Source organism: Myotis myotis, unplaced genomic scaffold (assembly GCF_014108235.1).
Source record: "Myotis myotis isolate mMyoMyo1 unplaced genomic scaffold, mMyoMyo1.p scaffold_m19_p_7, whole genome shotgun sequence".
NCBI classification, from domain to species: Eukaryota; Metazoa; Chordata; class Mammalia; order Chiroptera; family Vespertilionidae; genus Myotis; species Myotis myotis.
Window position 1 is genome coordinate 9,932,319 of NW_023416379.1, and position 23,722 is coordinate 9,956,040.

Genomic DNA, 23,722 nt, shown 5'->3' on the forward strand with positions numbered 1-23,722 from the left:
CAAAAAATGAGGAATCAAAGGAAAATCAGAACTGACATCTCAGTTGTTAGCTGCAGAAAGTAAATGCAATCTTTTAGAAAAGCAATTAGAATGCATGTGTAATATGATAAAGGATGCAGAAATGGAAAGGACATCTGTCTTAGAGAAACAGGTTTCCCTTGAAAGAGAATGACAACATGATCAAACACATGTTCAGAGCCAACTTGGAAAATTGGACCTTCTTGAGCAGGAATATAACAAACTAACCACAATGCAGGCCCTTGACTGGTTATATGAACCCTTGTTCCCCCCATTAGCTGTATAGGCTCCATGAAAACAGGCTCCAGCCCCACCCTCCTTTCCACCCCAAGGCCTGTCTCAGCAGATGCCCCAAAGTAGAGGGGTAGAAACTATCTGTATTTCAGGGTGACCTGGTGCAGCAGAAAGTGAGGAGGCATCTCCTCAGATTCAGTGCCTGGACAAAGGCTTTCACTCTTGTGTTTTCATTTCAGCACCACCAATCACAGCCCAGGCACAGCTCCATCCAAGACCAAGTCCATCACTTCAGTTCCTCAAACCCCTGTAATTCCCTAACTTACTCAATCCTCCTTGGCAGAGTAATATAGGGTAATAGGTACTGTGGGCAGCATTGAGAGTCAATCAAGAAGCAGATACACTGGCATGAGGACGGCAAAGGTGAATTCCCAGCCAAATCCTGCCCCATTGCCTGGCCATCTCATCCTGGAAATTAACTCAGCTGAATATGTGTAAGTCAGGGTTCTCCTGAGAACCAGAAGCAATAGGAGATATAGAGCCAGACTACAGATAGAGAGAGGTAGAGGTAGAGATAGAGATAGAGGATTCTGGAAAAATATTCTGAGGAATGAACAATAAATTAGATACTATCTGGGGGGGGGGGAGTACCTTTGTGGGTGCTGTGAGATCTAGCAGCATACGCTGAGGGACCCAGGACAGGTCTCACTCAACTATGAGTCTGGTAATAGGCACCAGAACTCTGTTCAGGGTGAGGAAACTGCCGAGGCCCCTCTCTCTGCAGTGGAAGAAGCACCCTGGCGAGTGCTGAGCTGTGCAGATACCCGCAGGGGAGAGTTGCAGAAGGACAGCCTTCCCTGGGAGGGACTCCAGCACACCACTGGAGGAGAAAAGTAGGACTCTAGCCGCAGCCAAAGCAGTGGTGAGAGAAACCTTCCCCAAGCTTCCCTCCTCCCACTGCACACTGCTGATCTCTCTGGGGCAGGGACCCCTCTGAGGTGGATGGCAGTGGGGACTGAGTACCCCGGCTGCCTCAGCGGTGTGGGATGATGCTGGAGAAATCAGTTTCTCTCCAGTGACACCCAGAGTTCTGCGAGGGCACCTCTATGGGAGGCGGGGGGGGGGGGGGGGGGTGGAGATTGGGAAAGAGACACATAAGGGATGTAGCTCCTGGTGACTGTACTTTGCCACAAGCAGGGAGTACCACACCCAAGGATCTTGCTATCAGGTCTGTGAGCACCCCAAAAGCACAAGTGCTAATGCCACACACACACACACACATTCTGCAGCTCAGTACACAGAGAGTGTGCATCTGAAAACAGGCCGCACTAGGCTATCAGTGGTATTCTGGCAGAAACCCGCAAGGCCAGCACACGTGAAATGAGTTATTAAAGTGTTGAAAGAAACTATTTTCCAACCAGAATACCCAGTCTGTCAATGTGAAGCCGAATAAAGACTTTCCCATAGAAACAAAAGCTGAGGGAGTTCATCACCAGACTTTCTTTGCAAGAACTACTGAAAGGAAGTTTTCAAGCTGAAATTAAAAAAAAAAAAAAAAAAGCTAATGAACGAAGGCCTGCTTCCCCCCCCTTCCCCTCCCTCCCACGTGATGGGCGGTCGAGTGACTGCTGCACGTCCTGGCTGGAGAGCACAACATGAAGCAGCCGGGAAGAGAAAATACTACAGAGTAGCTAATGGATGTGAAAGTGATGTTTTATTTTTGTGGCAAGCATCTGTGAGATCTGTAATAGAAATGACGGCTGCCTGTGACTCATGGTTCATCCAAACAGGAAATCGAATGAGTTAATACTGCGCCTTCTCTAACTTCCCTGAACTTGCCATTTGTCTGCAAACAACGTTCACCCGCTCAGTCAGCCTGGTCAGCAGCACGTGCTCCGCTATCTGTTTGTAAACAAACGGCGCCCTCTGTCGACAGGCGATGCTTGGGGATCTCCTTGACAAGCCAGCCTTACTGTCAGCGGAGCACTTGGGACCCACAGGTAGGCGGTGCTCCCCTCTTGCTGTAACTGGATTCCTTGCCCCACGAGGGCCACCAGGGACACCCCGTGAAGCTATGGGTGTGAGCCGAGTCCGGCTGGTGCAACATTTCTGGTGTCGGGATCAATTCCCCTGCATTTGTTTTCTTTTTCTATTTTTATTGAGACACTAGAGGCCCAGCGCGCGAACCCTGAGTGACTCCCTCCCGCGCGGGGCCCTGACTCCCTCCCGCCCGGGACCCAGACTCCCTCCCGCTCGGGGCCCTGACTCCCTCCCGCGCGGGGACCAGACTCCTTCCCGCGCGGGGACCAGACTCCCTCCCGCGCGGGGCCCAGACTCCCTCCCGCGCGGGGCCCTGACTCCCTCCCAAGCGGGGCCCTGACTCCCTCCCGCGCGGGGACCAGACTCCCTCCCGCGCGGGGCCCTGACTCCCTCCCGCGCGGGGACCAGACTCCCTCCCGCGCGGGGACCAGACTCCCTCCCGCGCGGGGCCCTGACTCCCTCCCGCGCGGGGACCTGACACCCTTTCGTGCGGGGACCAGACTCCCTCCCGCGCGGGGCCCTGACTCCCTCCCGCGCGGGGCCCTGACTCCCTCCCGCGCGGGGCCCTGACTCCCTCCCGCGCGGGGCCCTGACTCCCTCCCGCGCGGGGACCTGACACCCTTTCGTGCGGGGACCAGACTCCCTCCCGCGCGGGGACCAGACTCCATCCCGCGCGGGGCCCTGACACCCTTTCGTGCGGGGACCAGACTCCCTCCCGCGCGGGGACCAGACTCCCTCCCGCGCGGGGACCAGACTCCCTCCCGCTCGGGGACCAGACTCCCTCCCGCTCAGGACCAGACTCCCTCCCGCGCGGGGCCCTGACACCCTTTCGTGCGGGGACCAGACTCCCTCCCGCTCAGGGACCAGACTCCCTCCCGCGCGGGGACCAGACTCCCTCCCGCTCGGGGACCAGACTCCCTCCCGCGCGGGGCCCTGACACCCTTTCGTGCGGGGACCAGACTCCCTCCCGCTCAGGGACCAGACTCCCTCCCGCTCGGGACCAGACTCCCTCCCGCGCGGGGACCAGACTCCCTCCCGCGCGGGGCCCAGACTCCCTCCCGCTCAGGGACCAGACTCCCTCCCGCGCGGAGCCCAGACTCCCTCCCGCGCGGGGACCAGACTCCCTCCCGCGCGGGGCCCAGACTCCCTCCCGCGCGGGGCCCAGACTCCCTCCCGCGCGGGGCCCAGACTCCCTCCCGCGCGGGGCCCAGACTCCCTCCCGCGCGGGGCCCAGACTCCCTCCCGCGCGGGGCCCAGACTCCCTCCCGCGCGGGGACCAGACTCCCTCCCGCTCGGGGACCAGACTCCCTCCCGCTCGGGGCCCAGACTCCCTCCCGCGCGGGGCCCAGACTCCCTCCCAAGCGGGGACCAGACTCCCTCCCGCGCGGGGCCCTGACTCCCTCCCGCGCGGGGACCAGACTCCCTCCCAAGCGGGGACCAGACTCCCTCCCGCGCGGGGCCCTGACTCCCTCCCGCGCGGGGACCAGACTCCCTCCCAAGCGGGGACCAGACTCCCTCCCGCGCGGGGACCAGACTCCCTCCCGCGCGGGGACCAGACTCCCTCCCGCACGGGGCCCAGACTTGCTCCCAAGCGGGGCCCTGAGTGACTCCCTCCCGCGCGGGGCCCAGACTCCCTCCCGCTCAGGGACCAGACTCCCTCCCGCGCGGAGCCCAGACTCCCTCCCGCGCGGGGACCAGACTCCCTCCCGCGCGGGGCCCAGACTCCCTCCCGCGCGGGGCCCAGACTCCCTCCCGCGCGGGGCCCAGACTCCCTCCCGCGCGGGGCCCAGACTCCCTCCCGCGCGGGGCCCAGACTCCCTCCCGCGCGGGGCCCAGACTCCCTCCCGCGCGGGGACCAGACTCCCTCCCGCTCGGGGACCAGACTCCCTCCCGCTCGGGCGCCGGGGACCAGACTCCCTCCCGCGCGGGGCCCAGACTCCCTCCCACGCGGGGACCAGACTCCCTCCCACGCGGGGACCAGACTCCCTCCCGCGCGGGGACCAGACTCCCTCCCAGCGGGGACCAGACTCCCTCCCGCGCGGGGCCCAGACTTGCTCCCAAGCGGGGCCCTGAGTGACTCCCTCCCGCGCGGGGCCCTGACTCCCTCCCGCGGGGGGCCCTGACTCCCTCCCAAGCGGGGTCCTGACTCCCTCCCGCGCGGGGCCCAGACTCCCTCCCGCGCGGGGCCCTGACTCCCTCCCAAGCGGGGACCAGACTCCCTCCCGCGCGGGGACCAGACTCCCTCCCGCGCGGGGCCCTGACTCCCTCCCAAGCGGGGACCAGACTCCCTCCCGCGCGGGGCCCAGACTCCCTCCCGCGCGGGGCCCAGACTCCCTCCCGCGCGGGGCCCAGACTCCCTCCCACGCGGGGCCAGACCCTGCGTGACTCCCTCCCGCGCGGGGCCCTGACTCCCTCCCGCGCGGGGACCAGACTCCCTCCCAAGCGGGGACCAGACTCCCTCCCAAGCGGGGACCAGACTCCCTCCCGCGCGGGGACCAGACTCCCTCCCAAGCGGGGACCAGACTCCCTCCCGCGCGGGGACCAGACTCCCTCCCAAGCGGGGACCAGACTCCCTCCCGCGCGGGGCCCTGACTCCCTCCCAAGCGGGGCCCTGAGTGACTTCCTCCCGCGCGGGGACCAGACTCCCTCCCAAGCGGGGCCCTGAGTGACTTCCTCCCGCGCGGGGACCAGACTCCCTCCCAAGCGGGGCCCTGAGTGACTTCCTCCCGCGCGGGGACCAGACTCCCTCCCAAGCGGGGCCCTGAGTGACTTCCTCCCGCGCGGGGACCAGACTCCCTCCCAAGCGGGGCCCTGAGTGACTTCCTCCCGCGCGGGGCCCAGACTCCCTCCCAAGCGGGGACCAGACTCCCTCCCGCGCGGGGACCAGACTCCCTCCCAAGCGGGGACCAGACTCCCTCCCACGCGGGGACCAGACTCCCTCCCAAGCGGGGACCAGACTCCCTCCCGCGCGGGGACCAGACTCCCTCCCAAGCGGGGACCAGACTCCCTCCCGCGCGGGGCCCTGACTCCCTCCCAAGCGGGGCCCTGAGTGACTTCCTCCCGCGCGGGGACCAGACTCCCTCCCAAGCGGGGCCCTGAGGGACTTCCTCCCGCGCGGGGACCAGACTCCCTCCCGCGCGGGGACCAGACTCCCTCCCAAGCGGGGCCCTGAGGGACTTCCTCCCGCGCGCGCGACCGGACTGCCCGCACCTCCGCGGAGCCCGGGGCGGGGCCCGCGGCGGCTGGGGCTGGAGGCGGAGACAAAGTGCCCGCTTTACAGGCGGCGCAGGACTCCGGGCGCCACACGGACACGGGGCGACCGCGCGTGCTGTTAACCTCGGGTCCCGGCTGTGCCCGCTCCGGCTTTGGGTGCAGATGGAGCGGTCTGTGGGGCTCAGCGCCGTCTTCTTGCTCTTAGAGCTTCTGCTTTGGGACCCGGCTGCTCCTGGATGTGAGTGGGGAATGGAATGTGGGGCGAGGGACCGGCATTCAGACGGGAACCTGAGGATGTGATGGGCGGGAGCCCACGGTGGGGTTCGGAGCCTTCCCGCCGCCGGGAGGGGCGCAGACCCGCCGACCCTGGGCTATCAGCACTGCGGGCGCCTTTCCGTCTCCGGGGCGTCTGCTTAGCTGCCGCCTCTTCCCAGGGAACAGGGACGGGGGTGAGGGATGCGGGCGAGGAGGGCGCTGCCTGCGGGGACTTCTGATGAAGCCCCTTCCCCACCCCGAGCCGCGACGCCCCCCCCCCCCCAACCTCACTAAAGGCTCCTTCAGAGGGTCCGCAAAACACACCGTGACTCCGAGCCCGGGCAGCCGCGGCTCGTAGAAGGCTTCCTCCCAGCGCCCCAGCCCGGTGGCTCCTGGCAGCCCCGGAGCGCGCACCTCAGACCACAGGCCATCGGCCCTGGCCCCTCCGCTGCCCGCAGAGAAGGAAGATGAGCGAGTGGAGTTGGCGTCCAGCCAGCCCTTGGCCTCCACGCGGGAGAGGACGGCGCCGAGAAGCGGCCGGGAAAGCAGCCGCCGAGGAGCCCAGCGAAGCGCCCACACCTGAGACCTCGGGGCGGACCACAGGGGAGCGAACAGGGCGCTGCCCCGACCCGGGAAACCACGACTCCAGGGAGGAAGCCAGGGCAGACCCAGGACACGGGAGAGGGAGGAGGAGGAGGGCATCTCGCAGGGGTCCTCCCAGGAGGAGCGGCGACCGGCCACCCGCTTCCGCCCGCGGAGCGTCTCCTTCTGGGATGGGCAGCTCCGCTCCCTCTGCCCCGCCTCCGCGGCCTCCACCGCCTCACTACACCGCACAGCAGCCGGGTCTGCGGGTGGAGGGGGAGCAGTTTTCCTTTGGGCTCGGCTCCCAGCACCCGCCACCCCCACGTGCATTCCACCCCCCCCCCCCCCCCCGCCCGGCCTCCTGACAAAGCTGGCCTCCCACTTAGCCGCACCCCGTGCCCGCCGCATCCCCATCCCGGCGCCCTGGACGGTGGGGGCATAGCTGACGGGGCTCCTGGTTTAGGGGTCCCTTCCCCACTCGTACCTCTGGCTCCCCGTGAGGGGGCCTGGGAGGGCTCCCCTGGCCTTAAAGGGGCCTGAGCCCCATCTCACCCTGACATGCCCACTCCGCTGTCCTCCAGCAGCACCTGTGGCCATGGATAGGGCTGTTTGGCCCCAAGATGCCCCAACCAACCTGTGTCTCACCAGGGGCAGCTCACACCCTCTCCTTCTTCCATGAGGTCCTAGCCCTGCACTGGGTTGAACAGCGCCCCCCTGGGGCCCAGGAGGGAAGGCGGGAGGGGTGTGAGCCCCTGACCCCATCTGCCTCCAGTGTCCTCCCCTCACATGGGGCACTAACAAGGAGCCAGCCTTGCCCACTCCCACCCCAGCTCCTACCCACCCCCAAGGTTCTGGTTCCATCTTTCCTCTGTTCACAAACTCCCTCTGGACAGTTGTGTTGTTTTTGTTCCATGTTCCATTCTTAGGCATCTGTCATTGCTGCTGCTGCCAGCACCCAATGTTCATCCTCACTGCCTCCTGTGCTGCCCACACTCCCCTCCAAGATGGTCTTAGGGAGGGGCCAGGGGCAAAGAAGGCTGGGAACCCACTGCCCCAGCCCAGGGAAGGTGGGGCTCTGCCCTAGGATGCTGCAGCAGAGTGAGCAGGGGGCCTGTGTTGACAGCAGAGAGTGTAGGGCCACCTTCTCCCCCTGTTCAGCTGGGGAGGAGGTAGCCATGATTTGTCCCAGCCTGGGCCCCTCCCTCTGGCTTCCTACTTGCAGTTACTTGAAGAAAAATATATCCTTTTCTGGAAAAATAAAGAAAGTGGAAGCCCGAGCCCCTGACATATGGACCTGAACAGGACAAGGGCTGCCCAGCCATCAGGGGGATTCACTTCCTGTCAAGAATGGGGGAGGGGCACCTAGGGTTACTTTTATTCCAACTACAACCTTCCCCTGCATTTTCTCCTCACAGGTGCTAAATCACTGGGCTATAAATTCACAGTCACTCCTAATGGGCAACCATGGTGTGAAATTCAAGGCCAGGTCAATGGAAAAATATTTCTTCATTATACCTGTGGTAGCCAGGAGGTCAAACCCTTCAGTGTTCTGGAGATGAATGCCACACAGGCCTGGAATCAGCAGAGAGAAACTCTGCAAGATGTGGCAGACGAGCTCAAGAAGACCCTGCTTGACATGAAAGCAGAGATGACTGCACCCAGCGGTAAGTTTACAAAACCCAGGGTAGAGGTGGAACAGGGTGGTAGGGTTAGGGATCAATTGTGTTTATGTGAATATTGGAAGTTGGTCCCACCCAAGAGACTCAGGAGCCACAGAGGACAGAGCAGGACCAGGAGATAAGAGGGAGCAGTGGGCTGGACACCAGGTGGCCACAAAGGCTCTGTCAAGACCCAAGGCTGACCTCTTTCCCATGGTGGTGGGACAGGTCCTCTCTCCCTGCAGGGCAGCATGATGTGTGAGCAGGAATCCAGTGGACGCAACGGAGCATCCTGGGAGTTTGGATTGGATGGAAAGATATCTCTCCGCTTTGACTCAAAGAATGGAAACAGGGCAGAGCTAAATGATGAAGGCAGACTGTTAAATAAAACATTGATGCGTGACACACATAGGACTGAACTACTTGATAGGACCTCAGTTGGAGACTGTATGAAGTGGCTTAAAGACGTTTTGTCTTCCCAGGATGAAATTCTGAGTACAAAAGGTAATTCTGCAGAGGGAATGAAGTTGGAGGTCCCTTGAAATGACATTCACACTGTGTGTGTGTGTGTGTGTGTGTGTGTGTGTGTGTGTGTGTGTGTGTATTGTGTGTGGTTTGAAAAAGTGACCTACCTACCACACTGGAGTTTTCTGGAGGAAAAAGACCTTAAATGTGCTCTGCAATCCCTGTTTGGTTTCTCTCTTCTTCATGTCTCTTCCTTTGGTTTCTCTCTTCCTCACGTCTCTGCCTGAACATAACCTTGGACCACTCACCATGGATTTCTTGCTGACTGCAAACCTGTGGGCATTCTGTTTTCAGACCTTTGTCTTGTCCTGTTGCCCCTTCTCACCTTCACTTCTCTCTTCAACTCACCTGGCCTAATCTGGAAATCCTTTAACACACCACCTCAGAGCAGCTCCTGGGAGGATTCTCTACCACCTTCCTCATGTGCACCTCCTCTTCTGTCCCAGCAGGAGTAATTATTGTAACCCTTGCTTCCCCATTAGCTGTGTGAGCCCCAAGTAGCCAGGGCCCATCTCCTCTCTTTGCTCCAAGCCCAGGTCCTGTCACCGTAGCTGCCACACGTAGAGGGTAGACACTGTCTGCATCATAGGATTACCTGGTGCTGCAGGGGCTGAGGAGGCATCTCCTTCAAATTGGGTGCTGCACAGATGTCACTCTTGTGTTCCATTGCAGCTGCATCCACCACTGCCACAGCCACAGTCCCATCCAAGGCCACAACCAACACGCCCATCGCCTGGTGGATCTACCCTGTGATCTTCATCTGCCCAATCATACTTGGCATCTTAGGCTGAGGCCTTTACAGTAACAGGTATCGAGGGCTTAATTATGTGGAAAATGTTGGAAGGCCATGTAGACCCAATTCAAAAGGCTGACGTTCACAAAAAGTGGCAGTGAACGGCCAGTTGGGGGGTGGGGGAGGCAAACAGAAAGGACTACTTAAGGAGGCAAACCTTAAGGCTAGAAGGAGGCCTGGAATTCCTGGCTGAGCCCTGGTGTACTCACCTGACAGCCAGCCTCTCCACGTTTCAGATCCTCAGCCACTGAGGAACCCCTATGAATAGGGCAGGGCTGGGACCTTCATACTGAGAGTTCCAGGTGCTGCTAGGTAAGAGGCTGGGAGAGAAGGGAAAAGAAGAATGATTGTCTGCAACCCTCCCCAGGCTGTCAGGTGTCAGGATGGGCCTTCCTGTCCATCAGAGCTCCCACCAGGTCCTTTAGACCCTCCCATGCCCAGAGAATCAGACCTGAGTGAAGGGAGCAATTGAGCCATTACTTTAGTCCTGAGCTCAGAACGTCTTTGGCAGGGGTGGGGTGACTCTGTGATGTGCAAAGGGTGGGCAGAGCTTGGTACAGGCTGCTGGTCCCAAAGCAGGGGAGGCAGCTTCAGGGAAAGATGTGACTCTAGTGGTTCAGGGCTGGAGATGGGGAGTCACTGGGGTGCTGGAGCCACAGGAGAACTAACCCAGGATTTCCTCAGCCACTGGGACCAACACTCACCTTTTCCTGCAGGATGCTGATGCGACCATGAAGACCCTGGTGGTGTAGACCATCTCAGCGACTCTGCCTTTGCTTGGCTACCTCTGGATGACCTGCTGCTCGTTGTTAGAACCTGAGGAGTTCAAACCTCTGTCCAGAGACCAGGGTCAGATCAGGATGAGACAGTAGAGGCAGCATCTCATGTCTGTTTTTGCATTTGCTGATTATTCTCCTCAGGGCTTTTTAAACATATCATGTTACTTTCTGTGGTGCTAAGAGATATAATTCCTACATTTAAACATTAATGGCTTCAATAAGAAATCTCCACAAAGAGAACACTTTCCATCTTTTTCTGGAAGATCAATTACATCTCTGCATCGTGACTTTTTATGCAAATGATATTACCAAAAAGTGCCAAACCTCACAATTTCTTTCTGTCCACAAAAGTAATTATGTATTTTTAAAGAAAAAATTATATTGACAATTGTTTCCATTAGTAGCTTATAACAGTACAATATTAAATAAACATGCTTATATTCTAAAAAAATGAATTCCTTTGTTGTTTTGTATTATTCTTTTTTATAGAATTTTTTAGTTTATCTGAGCCAAACATGACAAATACCAACAGCAAGATCTCAAACCCTGAGAATAACAAGGTGTTTTTTCTGTCTATGAGATTTTTGTTTGGTTTTTCTTTTTTTTTGCTTAATCCCTTCTTTTTCACCCTGCACCCCAACACATCCCCTCTGACAGCTGTCAGTCTGTCCTCTGTATCCATGAGTCTGTCTGTTACTCTATTTTGTTCATCAGATTCCACATAGAAGTGAAAATATATGGTACTTGTCTTCCTCTGACTGGTTCATTTTACTTAGGATAATGCTCTCCAGTTTCATTCATGCTGTCTTAAGAGGTAAGAGTTCATTCTTCGTTCCCTCCTCCTACTCCTCACTTCTTCCTTCTTTCTTCTCTTCCCCCACCCCTCCTCCTCCTTCTTTTCCGTTATTCCTCACCAGAGGATTTTTTTCTATTGATTTTTAGAGAGTGTGGAAGGGAGGGGGGAGAGCGTCCAGTGGCTCTGGCTGAGGGTTTTACTCTGGTTTAGGGTGATTCTCCCCAGAGGGCCCCCATGCTACTTAAGTGCTGGTTGGTGCTGTGTGAATGGTTGGATGAATGAGACCAGTGTGAGAGTGAAAACCCCAAACACTCTAAAACCACCATTTGCAGAACTGGAAGCCTTAAGTGCCCAGAGGCCTCCAGGTGGCACTGTAGGCCTTTCAACACTTGCCTGCACAACAAGCTTGGAAATAAAAATCCTGAGGCAGTATTCCAAAGAGGAAGTACTTTAGTCAACAAAAGCCTTGGGCTCCACTGGGGTAGAAACCAGTAGAAACACATGTTGATGAAGACAAATAAAGAATGTCTTCTACCTGTTTCATTAAAAAGGAAGTGCTCTCAAACCAAAAATCTTGAGTCTTTTAAGAAAAGAAGAATGATCATGAAGTTGGGAAAGGAGACGGAAAGCGGTAAGTGGTCAGGAGAATGGGGTGGAGGAAGGGGGTTGAGGGTCCCGAGGAGAAGGGATTGAAATGCTGGGGCACTTCCCCCAAGGAGCAGGTGCCCGCCTGGGGGAGAGTCAGCCCGGAGGACCAGGGGCAGGGAAGACACTCAGGGATTCATTCCCCCCTTGGAATCTATGGATGTGGCTCCAGGTCGCGAAGGCGCGGACTGTGGGCAGCAAATTCAGTCTTGTCCTCCTGGCCCAGCTTCTACTACAGGACCCTCCCTGGGTGGAGCTCAGCAGTGAAGCCAGAATGGAACCTAGGGGGGCGGAGGGGGGAGGCGGGCACTAGGACGGGGTCCAGGACAGGGCGCCCACGGGGGTTCAGAACCTTCCCGAGGGTTGGTGCCACCACACCCTGTTCAACTCCCCTCACCGTGTGCCAGGCAAGGCAAGGCCAGGGACAGGAAACAGGGGACTTGGGCTAAAGAGTGATGCTGGGCGAATGGGCGGGGTCACGGGGGTAGGGGAGGGAGCAGGAAATTCTGCTAATGCCCAGCCCTCACCCACAGTTCCCAGCCCTCCCTGGGAAGAGGGCCCCCAGCCCGGGTCATCCTGTGGACGAGGAACGTTCACAGGGTTCACGGTCCACAGACTGGATACCCCAGCTCCACTCCACTTTCCCAGCAAACCCTCTAACACCCCCACTGCTCTCCACCTGGGCCTTCCCACCAGCTTTGCCAGAGGGTCACCCAGGCAGCGCAGGCGCTCACTTCCCCAGCCTCACCGCAGCCACAGCCACAGCCCCTCCGGAGTCACTGCTCCTCCGCAGCCCAGCCACTGCGTCACTGTCCATTTCACCAAGACCTTCCGTGTATAAGCGGTTCTATTTGGCCTGTGGGTTCAGGCTGGAGTGAATGAGAGGATGTGGGGCCCACAGGTAGGCGGTGCTCCCCTCTTGCTGTAACTGGATTCCTTGCCCCACGAAGGCCACCAGGGACACCCCGTGAAGCTATGGGTGTGAGCGCAGTCCTGCTGGCGCAACATTTCTGGTGTCGGGATCAATTCCCCTGCATTTGTTTTCTTTCTTTTTCTATTTTTATTGAGATATAATTGACATATAACATTGTATTCGTTTCAAATGTACAACCTAATGATTTGGTATTTGTATTTATTGTGAAAAGATCACCACAGTCAGTCTAGTTGACATCTATCACCACACAGAGTTACAATGTTCTTGCTGTGAGAAGTGTTAGGTGTGCCTCCTAATAACTCTCAGTTTACAATATAGTATTATAACCACAGTCCCCAATATAGTATTATCAACCGCAGCCCCACGACTTGTTTAGTTTATACCTGGAAGTTTGTACCTTTTAAGATAGGGGGAGAGGCAGTGGGGTGAAGAAGACCTGAGGTGGTGTAAGGCCCAACGGGGTGGGGGTGGGAGTGGGGTGTGTGTGAAATATTACAAGAATTGCATTCCCTAACCGGTTTGGCTCAGTGGATAGAGCATGGGCCTCTGGACTGAAGGGTCCCGGATTCAATTCCAGTCAAGGGCATGTACCTTGATTGCAGGCACATCCCCAGTGGGGGGTATGCAGGAGGCAACTGATCTGTTTCTAACTCTCTATCCCTCTCCCTTCCTCTCTGTAAAAAAATATCTACACTAATAAAAGAGAAACATGGTAATTGGCGTACGACCACTACCCTTTTCATTGGCTAACCAGCTAATATGCAAATTAACTGTCAGCCAAGATGGCAGCCAGCAGCCAGGCAGCTTGAAACTAACATGAGGCTTGCTTGCCTCAGTGATGGAGGAAACCAACGTTCCCCACCTGCGGCTGCAGGCCTCTGAGCTGGCAGTTTCAAACATTGTAACAAATACCACCGAACTTCAGCCAGCAGATTCGCAACATTGTATGCAAAGGCCAGAAACCTACTTTCAGCAGCGGAGGCCTAAGAGCTGGAGCCAAGCCTCAAGCTAAAGCTGGCCCAGAATAAAAAAAAAAAGGAAAAAAGGAGCGTTTGGGAGTTCAGTCACCCCCAGCCTGAAAACAGCCCTCAGCCCCTCACCCAGACTGGCCAGGCACCCCAGTAGGGACCCCCACCCTGAAGGGTGTGTGACCAGCTGCAAACAGCCATCATCCCCTCACCCAGGCTGGCCAGGCACCCCAGTGGGGACCCCCACCCTGATCCAGGACACCCTTCAGGGCAAACGAGCTGGCACCCACCCATGCACCAGGCCTCTACCCTATATAGTAAAAGGGTAATATGCCTCCCAGCACCGAGATCAGCATGACAGGGGGCAGCGCCCAAACATCCTGATCGGCCCTGCTCTGTGTGTGACAGGGTGCGGCACCCCAACCCACACCCCCCCCCCCCGGGGCCCTGCTCTGTGTGTGACGGGGTAGAGCCATAACCTCCCCATCAGCCCTGCCCTGAGTGTGACAGTGGCGGCGCCCCAACCCCCTGATCGGCCCTGCTCTGTGGGTGATAGAGGGTGGCGCCCCACCCCCCCCACCCCCCCCGCCCCCCCACGGGCCCTGCTCTGTGTGATGGGGTAGAGCCATAACCTCCCCATCAGCCCTGCCCTGAGTGTGACAGTGGTGGCGCCCCAATCCCCTGATTGGCCCTGCTCTGTGGGTGATAGAGGGCGGCGCCCCAACCCACTGATCCGCCCTGCTCTGTGTGTGACAGGGGACGGTGCCCCAACTCCCCTATCGGACCTACTCTGTGAGTGACAGGGGGGAGCTCCTCAACCCCCTGATGGGCCCTGCTCTGCTCTGTGCATGACGGTACGGAGCCCCAACACCCCTGATGGGCCCTGCTCTGTGTGTGACAGGGGCAGCGCCCCAACCCCCGGATTGGCCCTGCTCTGTGCGTGACAGGGGGTCACGCCGCAACCTCCCCATCGACCCTGCCTTGAGTGTGACAGGGGGTGCTGCCCTACCCCCCAATCGGCCCTGCTCTGAGCCTGACCAGGGGCTGCACCTAGGGATTGGGCCTGCCCTCTGCTACCCAGGAGCAGGCCTAAGCCAGCAGGTCGTTATCTCCTGAGGGGTCCCAGACTGTGAGAGGGCACAGGCCCGGCTGAGGGACCTTCCCCCCTCCCCCCGAGTGCACAAAATTTTGTGCACCGGGACTCTAGTATTAAATAAAAAAAATAAAAATAAAAAAAAAAGAATTACAGCCCCAGGAATGGAGAGGGACTTAACAGAGGGATGGCAGCAAAGCTGTGACACTATTGAGGTGTTTTCACTGAATAAAATTCCCTTCCTGTCTATACCCCCTCACCCTGCACTCCCACCCGCAAAACGGGGGTAAAAAACAGGCCAAATCTGCGGGCAGGGGCGGCGGGTCCGGTAGTGAGGCCGGGAGCCAGGGGTGGGCCAGGCTCGGCGGTCAGAGCGTAGGACCGGATGAGGCCCAGGGAACAGGACCAGGCTTGCAGGCCGGTGGGCAGACCCCCCCCCGGGGCGGGGCGCAAGTCAGGACAGCCAATGGGAAGCCTGTGCGCGGCGCGGCGGCCCACCCCCGGGGCGGGCGCAGGGCAGTATGAATGAGCAGGAGAGCGAACTACACACGGGTCTGCGCAGACCTGCAGCACAGGCGGTTCAGGGGGCTACCGCGCGCGGTATTAATAACCCTCGGGTCCTGGCCGTGCCGGCTCCCGCTTTGGGTGCAGATGGAGCGGTCTGTGGGGCTCAGCGCCATCCTCTTGCTCTTGCTTCCACTTTGGGACCCGGCTACTGCACACTGTAAGTTGGGGAACGGAATGTGGGACGAGGGACCGGCATTCAGACGGGGTGATGGGCGGGAGCCCACGGTGGGGTTCGGAGCCTTCCCGCCGGGAGGGGCGCAGACCCTCCGACCCTCGGCCATCAGTTCTGAGGGCGCCTTTCCGTCTCCGGGATGGCTGCTTAGCTGCCGCCTCTTTCCAGGGAACAGGGACGGGAGTGAGGGATGGGGGCGAGGAGGGCGCTGCGGGGATTGAAATGAAAGGGGCGCTGGGAGGGGCGGTGCGCTGAGAGGGTCGGTGCGCTGGGAGCTGGGACAGGAGGTTCGCTGTGTGGGGCGGTGCGCTGTGAGGGGCGGGCGCTGGGAGCTGTGAGGGGCGGGGCACTGTGAGGGGCGGGGCGCTGTGAGGGGCGGGGCGCTGTGAGGGGCAGGGCGCTGTGAGGGGCGGGGCGCTGTGAGGGGCGGGGCGCTGGGAGCTGGGAGGGGCGGGGCGCTGTGAGGGGCGGGGCGCTCCTGTGATGGGCGGGAGCCCACGGTGGGGTTCAGAGTCTTCCCGCCGGGAGGGGCGCAGACCCGCCGACCCTTGGCCATCAGCTCTGAGGGCGCCTTTCGGTCTCCGGGAAGCTTGCGGGGGCGTGGCTGTGGGGGCGTGGCAGCGTGCGGGGGCGGGGCAGCGCTGGGGGCGGGGCAGCGTGCGTGGGGGCGCAGAGCTGTGCAGCCCGCGACCCCAGCGCCCGAGCCCTTTTGCTCCTGGCAGCCCCGGAGCGCGCACCAGAGGCCGGCGGCCCTGGCCCCTCCGCTGCCCGCAGAGAAGGAAGATGAGCGAGTGGAGTTGGCGTCCAGCCAGCCCTTGGCCTCCACGCGGGAGAGGACGGCGCTGAGAAGCGGGCGGGAAAGCAGCGGCCCGAGGAGCCCAGCGAAGGGCCCACACCTGAGACCTCGGGGCGGACCACAGGGGAGCAAACAGGGCGCTGCCCAGACCTGGAAAACCACGGCTCCAGGGAGGAAACCAAGGCAGACCCAGGACCCGGGGGAGGGAGGAAGAGGAGGGCATCTCGCAGGGGTCCTCCGAGGAGGAGCGGCGACCGGCCACCTGCTTTCGCACCGCGGAGCATCTCCTTCTGGGATGGGCAGCTCCGCTCCCTCTGCCCCCGCCTCCTGGGCCTCCGGGGCCTCCCCGGCCTCCCCGGCCGGCCGCCGGCGCCGCCTCCACCGCCTCACTACAGGGCACACCAGCCGTGCGCTGGGGGCCCAGGTGGAGCCGTTTTCCTTTGGGCTCGGTTCCCAGCACACCCCACCCCCACGTGCATCCCCCAGGCCTTCTGACTAAGCTGACGTCCCACTTAGCGGCACCCCGTGCCCGCTGCGTCCCTGCGCCCTGGGTGGTGGGGGCATTGCTGACTGGGCTCCTGGTTTAGGGGTCCCTTCCCCACTCGTACCTCTGGCTCCCCATGAGGGGGCCTGGGAGGGCTCCCCTGGCCTTAAAGGGGCCTGAGCCCCATCTCACCCTGACATGCCCACTCCGCTGTCCTCCAACAGCACCCGTGGCCATGGATAGGGCTGTTTGGCCCCAAGATGCCCCAACCAACCTGTGTCTCACCAGCTGTGGCTCACACTCTCTCTTCCACGAGGTCCTAGCCCTGCACTGGGTTGAACAGCGCCCCCCTGGGGCACAGGAGGGAAGGCAGAAGGGGTGTGAGCCCCTGACCCCATCTGCTTCCACTCTAGGCCTCCAGTGTCCTCCCCTCACATGGGGCACTAACAACGTGCCAGCCTTGCCCACTCCCACCCCCTGCTCCTCCCCACCCCCCAAGGTTCTGGTTCCATCTTTCCTCTGTTCACAAACTCCCTCTGGACAGTTGTGTTGTTTTTTGTTCCATGTTTCATTCTTAGACATCTGTCATTGCTGCTGCTGCCAGCGCCCAATGTTCATCCTCACTGCCTCCTGTGCTGCCCACACTCCCCTCCAAGATGGTCTTAGGGAGGGGCCAGGGGCAAAGAAGGCTGGGAACCCACTGCCCCAGCCCAGGGAAGGTGGGGCTCTGCCCCTAGGATGCTGCAGCAGAGTGATCAGGGGCAACAGAGAGTGTAGGGCCACCTTCTCCCCCTGTTTCGCTGGGGAGGAGATAGCCATGATTTGTCCCAGCCTGGGCCCCTCCCTCTGGCTTCCTACTTGCAGTTACTTGAATAAAAATATATCCTTTTCTGGAAAAATAAAGAAAGTGGGAGCCCAAGATCCTGACATCTGGACCTGAACAGGACAAGGGCTGCCCAGCCATCAGGGGGATTCACTTGCTGTCAAGAATGGGGGAGAGGCACTTAGGGTTACTTTCAATCAAACTCTAAACTTCCGCTGCATTTTCTCCACACAGGTGCTAAATCTCTGACCTATAACTTCATAGTCACTCCTAATGGGCAACCATGGTGTGAAATTCAAGGCCAGGTCAATGGAAAAACATTTCTTCATTATACCTGTGGTAGCCAGGAGGTCAAACCCTTCCGGAGATGAATGCCACACAGACCTGGAATCAGCAGAGAGAAACTCTGCAAGATGTGGTGGACGAGCTCAAGAAGACCCTGCCTGACATGAAAGCAGAGATTACTGCACCCAGCGGTAAGTTTACAAAACCCCCGGTAGAGGCAGAACAGAGTTGTAGGGTTAGGGAACAATTGTGTTTATGTAAATATGGGAAGTTCATCCCACCCAAGAGACTCAGGAGCCACAGAGGACAGAGCAGGACCAGGAGATAAGAGGGAGCAGTGGGCTGGACACCAGGTGGCCACAAAGGCTCTGTCAAGACCCAAGGCTGATCTCTTTCCCATGATGGTGGGACAGGTCCTCTCTCCCTGCAGGGCAGCATGATGTGTAAGGAGGAATCCAATGGGCACACCAGCGCATCCTGGGAGTTTGGATTGCGTGGAAAGAAATCTCTCCGCTTTGACTCAAAGAACAGAAACTGGACAGTTTTGCACAATGAAGGCACACTGTTAAAGAAAACATTGGCACGTGACAGAGCTATGACTTATCTCCTTATTAGGACCTCAGTTGGAGACTGTAGGAAGTGGCTTAAAGAAGTTTTGTGTCCCCAGGATGAAATTCTGAGCACAAAAGGTAATTCTCCAGAGGGAATGAAGTTGTAGGTCCCTTAAAATGACATTCACACTCTGTGTGTGCGTTTGTATTGTGTGTGGTTTGAAAAAGTGATCCACCTACCACACTGGAGTTTTCTGGAGGAAAAAGGCCTTAAATGTGCTCTGCAATCCCTGTTTGGTTTCTCTCTTCTTCATGTCTCTTCCTTTGGTTTCTCACTTCCTCACGTCTCTGCCTGAACATAACCTTGGACCACTCACCATGGATTTCTTGCTGACTGCAAACCTGTGGGCATTATTCTGTTTTCAGACCTTTTCCTTGTCCTGTTGCCTCTTCTCACCTTCACTTCTCTCTTCAACTCACCTGGCCTGTTCTGGAAATCCTTTAACACCACCTCAGAGCAGCTCCTGGGAGGATTCTCTACCACCTTCCTCATGTGTCACCTCCTCTTCTATCCCAGCAGGAGTAATTATTGTAACCCTTGCTTCCCCATTAGCTGTGTGAGCCCCAAGTGGCCAGGGCCCATCTCCTCTCTTTGCTCCAAGCCCAGGTCCTGTCACCGTAGCTGCCACACGTAGAGGGTAGAAACTGTCTGCATCATAGGATTACCTGGGACAGCGTGGGCTGAGGAGGCATCTTATCAGAATGGGGTGCTGCACAGATGTCACTCTTGTGTTTCATTGCAGATGCATCAACCACTGCCACAGCGACAGTCCCATCCAAGGCCAGAACCAAGACGCCCATCGCCTGGTGGATCTACCCTGTGATCTTCATCTGCCCAATCATACTTGGCATCTTAGGCTGAGGCCTTTACAGTAACAGGTATCGAGGGCTTAATTATGTGGAAAATGTTGGAAGGCCATGTAGACCCAATTCAAAAGGCTGAAGTTCACAGAAAGTGGCTTAGAACGGCCAGTTAGGGGGTGGGGGAGGCAAACAGAAAGGACTACTTAAGGAGGCAACCCTTACGGTTAGAAGGAGGCCTGGGATTCCAGGCTGAGCCCTGGTGTAATCACCTGACAGCCAGCCTCCTCCACGTTTCAGATCCTCAGCCATTGAGGGGCCCCTATGAATAGGGCAGGGCTGGGACCTTCATACTGAGAGCCCAATGTACTGCTAGGTAAGAGGCTGGGAGAGAAGGGAAAAGAAGAATGATTGTCTGCAACCCTCCCCAGGCTGTCAGGTGTCAGGATGGGCCTTCCTGTCCATCAGAGCTCCCACCAGGTCCTTTAGACCCTCCCACCCCCAGGAGAATCAGACCTGAGTGAAGGGAGCAGATTGAGCCATTACTTTAGTCCTGAGCTCAGAACGTCTGTAGCGGGGCTGGGGTGACTCTGTGATGTGCAAAGGGTGGGCAGAGCTTGGTACAGGCTGCTGGTCCCAGGACAGGGGTGGCAGGTTCAGGGAAGATGTGACTCTAGTGGGGTCAGGGCTGGAGATGGGGAGTGATGGGGTGCTGAAGCCCCAGGAGAACTGACCCAGGATTTCCTCAGCCACTGGGACCAACACTCGCCCTTTTCTGCAGGCTGCTGATGCGACCAAGGAGGCCCTGGTGCTGTGGACCATCTCAGCGACTCTGCCTTTGCTTGGCTGCCTCTGGATGACCTGCTGCTCGTTGTTAGAACACGAGGAGTTCAAACTTTCTGTCCAGAGACCAGGGTCAGATCAGGATGAGACAGTAGAGGCAGCATCTCATGTCTGTTATTGCATTTGCTGAGTATCCTCCTCAGGGCTTTTTAAACATATCATGTCACTTTCTGTGGTGCTAAGAGATGTAATTCCTACATTTAAACATTAATGGCTTCAATAAGAAATCTCAAGAAAGATAAAATTGTCCATCTTTTTGTGGATGATCAGTTACATCTCTGCATCATGACTTTTTATGCAAATGATATTGCCAAAAAGTGCCAAACCTCACAATTTCTTTCTTTCTTTTTTTTTTTTAAATAAATTTATTGATTTTTTACAGAGAGGAAGGGAGAGAGATAGAGAGTTAGAAACATCGATGAGAGAGAAACATGGATCAGCTGCTTCCTGCACATGTCCTACTGGGGATGTGCCCGCAACCCAGGTACATGCCCTTGACTGGAATCGAACCTGGGACCTCTCAGTCCACAGACCGACGCTCTATCCACTGAGCCAAACCGGTTTCGGCGAAACCTCACAATTTCTTTCTGTCCACAAAAGTAATTATGTATGTTTAAAGAACAAAATTATATTTACAATTGTTTCCATTAGTAGCTTATAACAGTGCAATATTTAAATAAACATGCTTATATTCTAAAAAACTGAATTCCTTTGTAGTTTTGTGTTATTCTTTTTTTAGAGAATTTTTTAGTTTATCTGAGCCAAACATGACAAATACCAACAGCAAGATCTCAAACCCTGAGAATAACAAGGTGCTTTTTTTCTGTCTATGAGATTTTTGTTTGTGTTTATCTTTTGCTTAATCCCTTCTTTTTCACCCTGCACCCCAATACATCCCCTCTGACAGCTGTCAGTCTGTCCTCTGTATCCATGAGTCTGTCTTTACTTTGCTAGTTTATTTTGTTCATTAGATTCCACATATAAGTGAAAATATATGGTATTTGTCTTCCTCTGACTGGTTTATTTTACTTAGGATAATGCTCTCCAGGTCCACTCATGCTGTCTCAAGAGATAAGGTTTCTTCCTCCTCCTCCTCCTCCTCTCTTCTCTTCCTTCTTCCTTCTTTCTTCTCCACCACTTTCGCCCCCTCCTTCTTTCGGTTATTCCTCACCAGAGGATTTTTTTCTATTGATTTTAGAGAGTGTGGAAGGGAGCGGGGAGAGTGTCCAGTGGCTCCAGCTGAGGGGAGGCCTTAGCTTGGTGTATGGACTAGGAAGTCCTGAGTCCTACCCTGCCCCCATCCATGAGCCTTCTCCCCATTAAATAAGCAACATAGACTAAGGCCTCCTGCTCCGCACAGTCACCTAGTGAAGACAATGAGCTGCACAGTCACCTAGTGAAGACAATGAGCTCCATGTGACAGTAAGTTCAATTGTCCTAAGGCTGAAGGTCGGTGGAGGAAGCCTATGCCAGGCCTCTCTCCTCTTAAACTGAGGGACATAGAATAGCAGCAAACTCTGTGAATTAACAGATATAAAAGATATAGAAGGTTTTGGACTGACTCACTAGTGCCATTATGCAAAAGGGGCCTGTGCTGTGTGCTTTGGAAGACAAGAGACATGTCGGTTTGGGCAGGACACAGGCTTGGTTGGGGTTAGATCTTGGTGGATCCAGGTGATCTGTGTATAACAAGAGACTCCATGCTTAGGGCTGGGGGACAGAAGCCTGTATTTAATCCCTGAGAGGAGGCAACCAGGAAGGGCCTGGGAGGCTCATCCCACAAGGCTGGGTGAAGGAGGGAAGTGACTGGGAGAACAGGCTGGCATGAAAGACCTGGCAAGAAGGCCAGGTGGGAGAAGGACGGACCTCTCTGGACACCTGCACATCCTGGTTCACCCCAATGCTTGTTCCTGGCCCCCAGATTCACACCAGACCCCAGGAGCTGGTGGGATTGGCTCCTGACGCTGTATTACTGGATGGGGACTATATCCCACACATCCACACACAGGAATCAGGTATCTGGATGAATTTCTGGCTTATGTGCCTATGCTAGTTCCTTCATCTTTCCATGCTCCCATTTCACATTTGTGGTATAGGAAACACTACCTGAGGGACTGAGAAGATTAAGTGAGGAGACCATGCAAGTAGCCTGGTGCTGCCCTCCCAGAGGTTGAGGGCCAGGGCCTCTATGGATGAGAGAGATGGGCCATGCACTGCAGGCCATGGCACTTCCTCTGTCGCTTGAGCTGCCTTTGAATGTGTGGATATGAACCATACACAGGACCCACTGAACAAGGATCGGGAGAGCTTCTCAGACTGAGGAGGCCATGGGTTTACTCTGGTTTAGGGTGATTCTCCCCAGAGGGCCCCCATGCTACTTAAGTGCTGGTTGGTGCTGTGTGAATGGCTGAATGAATGAGACCAGTGTGAGGAGAAAAGGCCAAAGATGCTAAAACCATTTGCAGAACTGAAAGCCTTAAGTACCCTGACCCCTATCAGAGGCCTTCTGGTGGCACTGTAGGCCTTTCCATTCTTGTCTGCAGAGCAAGCTTGGAAATATAAATCCTGAATCAGTATCTCAATCGTATTCCAGCCCTTTCTCCGTCATCAAGGTGCGTGCATTAGCTTCTCCTCTGCCATGTCTTCCCACAGTTTCAGGTTCAAGAGGTTCCTGGCCAAGAAGCAAAAGCAGAACCGGCCCATTCCACAATGGATTCGCATGAAAACTGGTTATAAAATCAGGTACAACTCAAAGAGGAGACATTGGAGAAGAACCAAACTGGGTCTATGAGGAATCACACATGAGAGATGACTCACATATTTATGCTGTATCCAGGTTGCCTACATTGTTAAATGATTGAAAAGATCGCTACTGTCTGAACAGTTGAAGCACTTTAATTGAAAAATTAATGGACTCATGATTCTGCTCTGTTCATTTTTTTTTCTGCAGTAGTAGGATGGTTCAGTGGTAAATGTGTGAGACCTTTTAAGAAAATAATAATAAAAATAAAACGTATTCCAAAGAGGGATTATTTTTGTTAACAAAACGCCTTGGGCCCTAGCTAGTTTGGCTCAGTGGATAGAGCATCAGCCTGCAGAGCGAAGGGTCCCAGGTTCGATTCTGATCAAGGGCACATGCCAGGGTTGTAGGCTGAATCCTCAGCAGTGGGCGTGCCGGAGGCAGCCAATCAATGATTCCCTCTCATCATTAATGTTTTTTATCTCTCTCTCCCTCTCCCTTCCTCTCTGAAAGCAATAAAAATATATTATTTTAAAAAGGCCTTAGGCTCTACTGGGTTAGAAATGGCTAGGAAAACATCACTGATGACAGGACAGCTAAGAATGTTTCTGCCCCTTTCATAAAGACAGAAGTGCTCCTAGGAATGAAATTCTCGAGTCTTTTGGGAAAAGAAGGAATGATGTGAAATCAGGAAAGAAACAGAAAGGAATAGGTAGATGGCCAGGAGAATGGGGTGGAGGAAGGGTGCTGGAGGGCTGAGGGAATTCTTAGAACATTGGAGAAAGTGCTGGAGCCCACGGGTAACTGATTAGGGTGTGAGGATGTGGTAGCTCATTAAAGGTCTAATGCCTTCCCCGTGTGGGTGTATGTGTGTAATTAAAGATTGGATGGATGGATTGATGGGTTAATTTCTTAGTGGACTTCCTGTCTTGAGAGTCAATGGCTGCATCAGATATCCCACCATCCTCATTTCCCATCCCATCTCCCTCCGGGCAGGAGTCCTCACCCAAGCTAAGCAATGATTCAGTCTTCTTGGACTCTTAGATGGTTTCCAAATGTCTATGCAT

At 56.6% G+C, this 23,722-nt stretch overlaps 2 protein-coding genes and 1 long non-coding RNA gene across 3 annotated transcripts; all 3 read left to right on the forward strand.

Moving 5' to 3' along the window:
• Positions 1 to 5,583: 5,583 nt before the first annotated feature.
• On the forward strand, positions 5,584 to 10,526 carry LOC118660308 (UL16-binding protein 1-like). Its single transcript, XM_036317541.1, has 5 exons — positions 5,584 to 5,743; positions 7,758 to 8,006; positions 8,229 to 8,504; positions 9,198 to 9,333; positions 10,035 to 10,526. The coding sequence occupies exons 1-4, from the start codon at positions 5,668 to 5,670 to the stop codon at positions 9,314 to 9,316; spliced, it is 720 nt and encodes a 239-aa protein (XP_036173434.1). The 5' UTR covers positions 5,584 to 5,667; the 3' UTR covers positions 9,317 to 9,333; positions 10,035 to 10,526.
• Positions 10,527 to 17,749: 7,223 nt separating this feature from the next.
• LOC118660421 lies at positions 17,750 to 20,254 on the forward strand. Its single transcript, XR_004968914.1, has 3 exons — positions 17,750 to 17,851; positions 18,074 to 19,150; positions 19,854 to 20,254. It is a non-coding gene; the product is annotated as an uncharacterized LOC118660421 (long non-coding RNA).
• A 2,299-nt stretch (positions 20,255 to 22,553) lies between these two features.
• Positions 22,554 to 22,756, forward strand: LOC118659748 (60S ribosomal protein L39-like). The gene has a single exon (XM_036316076.1). It carries the CDS (start codon positions 22,554 to 22,556, stop codon positions 22,704 to 22,706), a length of 153 nt encoding a protein of 50 aa, XP_036171969.1. The 3' UTR covers positions 22,707 to 22,756.
• The last annotated feature ends 966 nt before the right edge of the window (positions 22,757 to 23,722 follow it).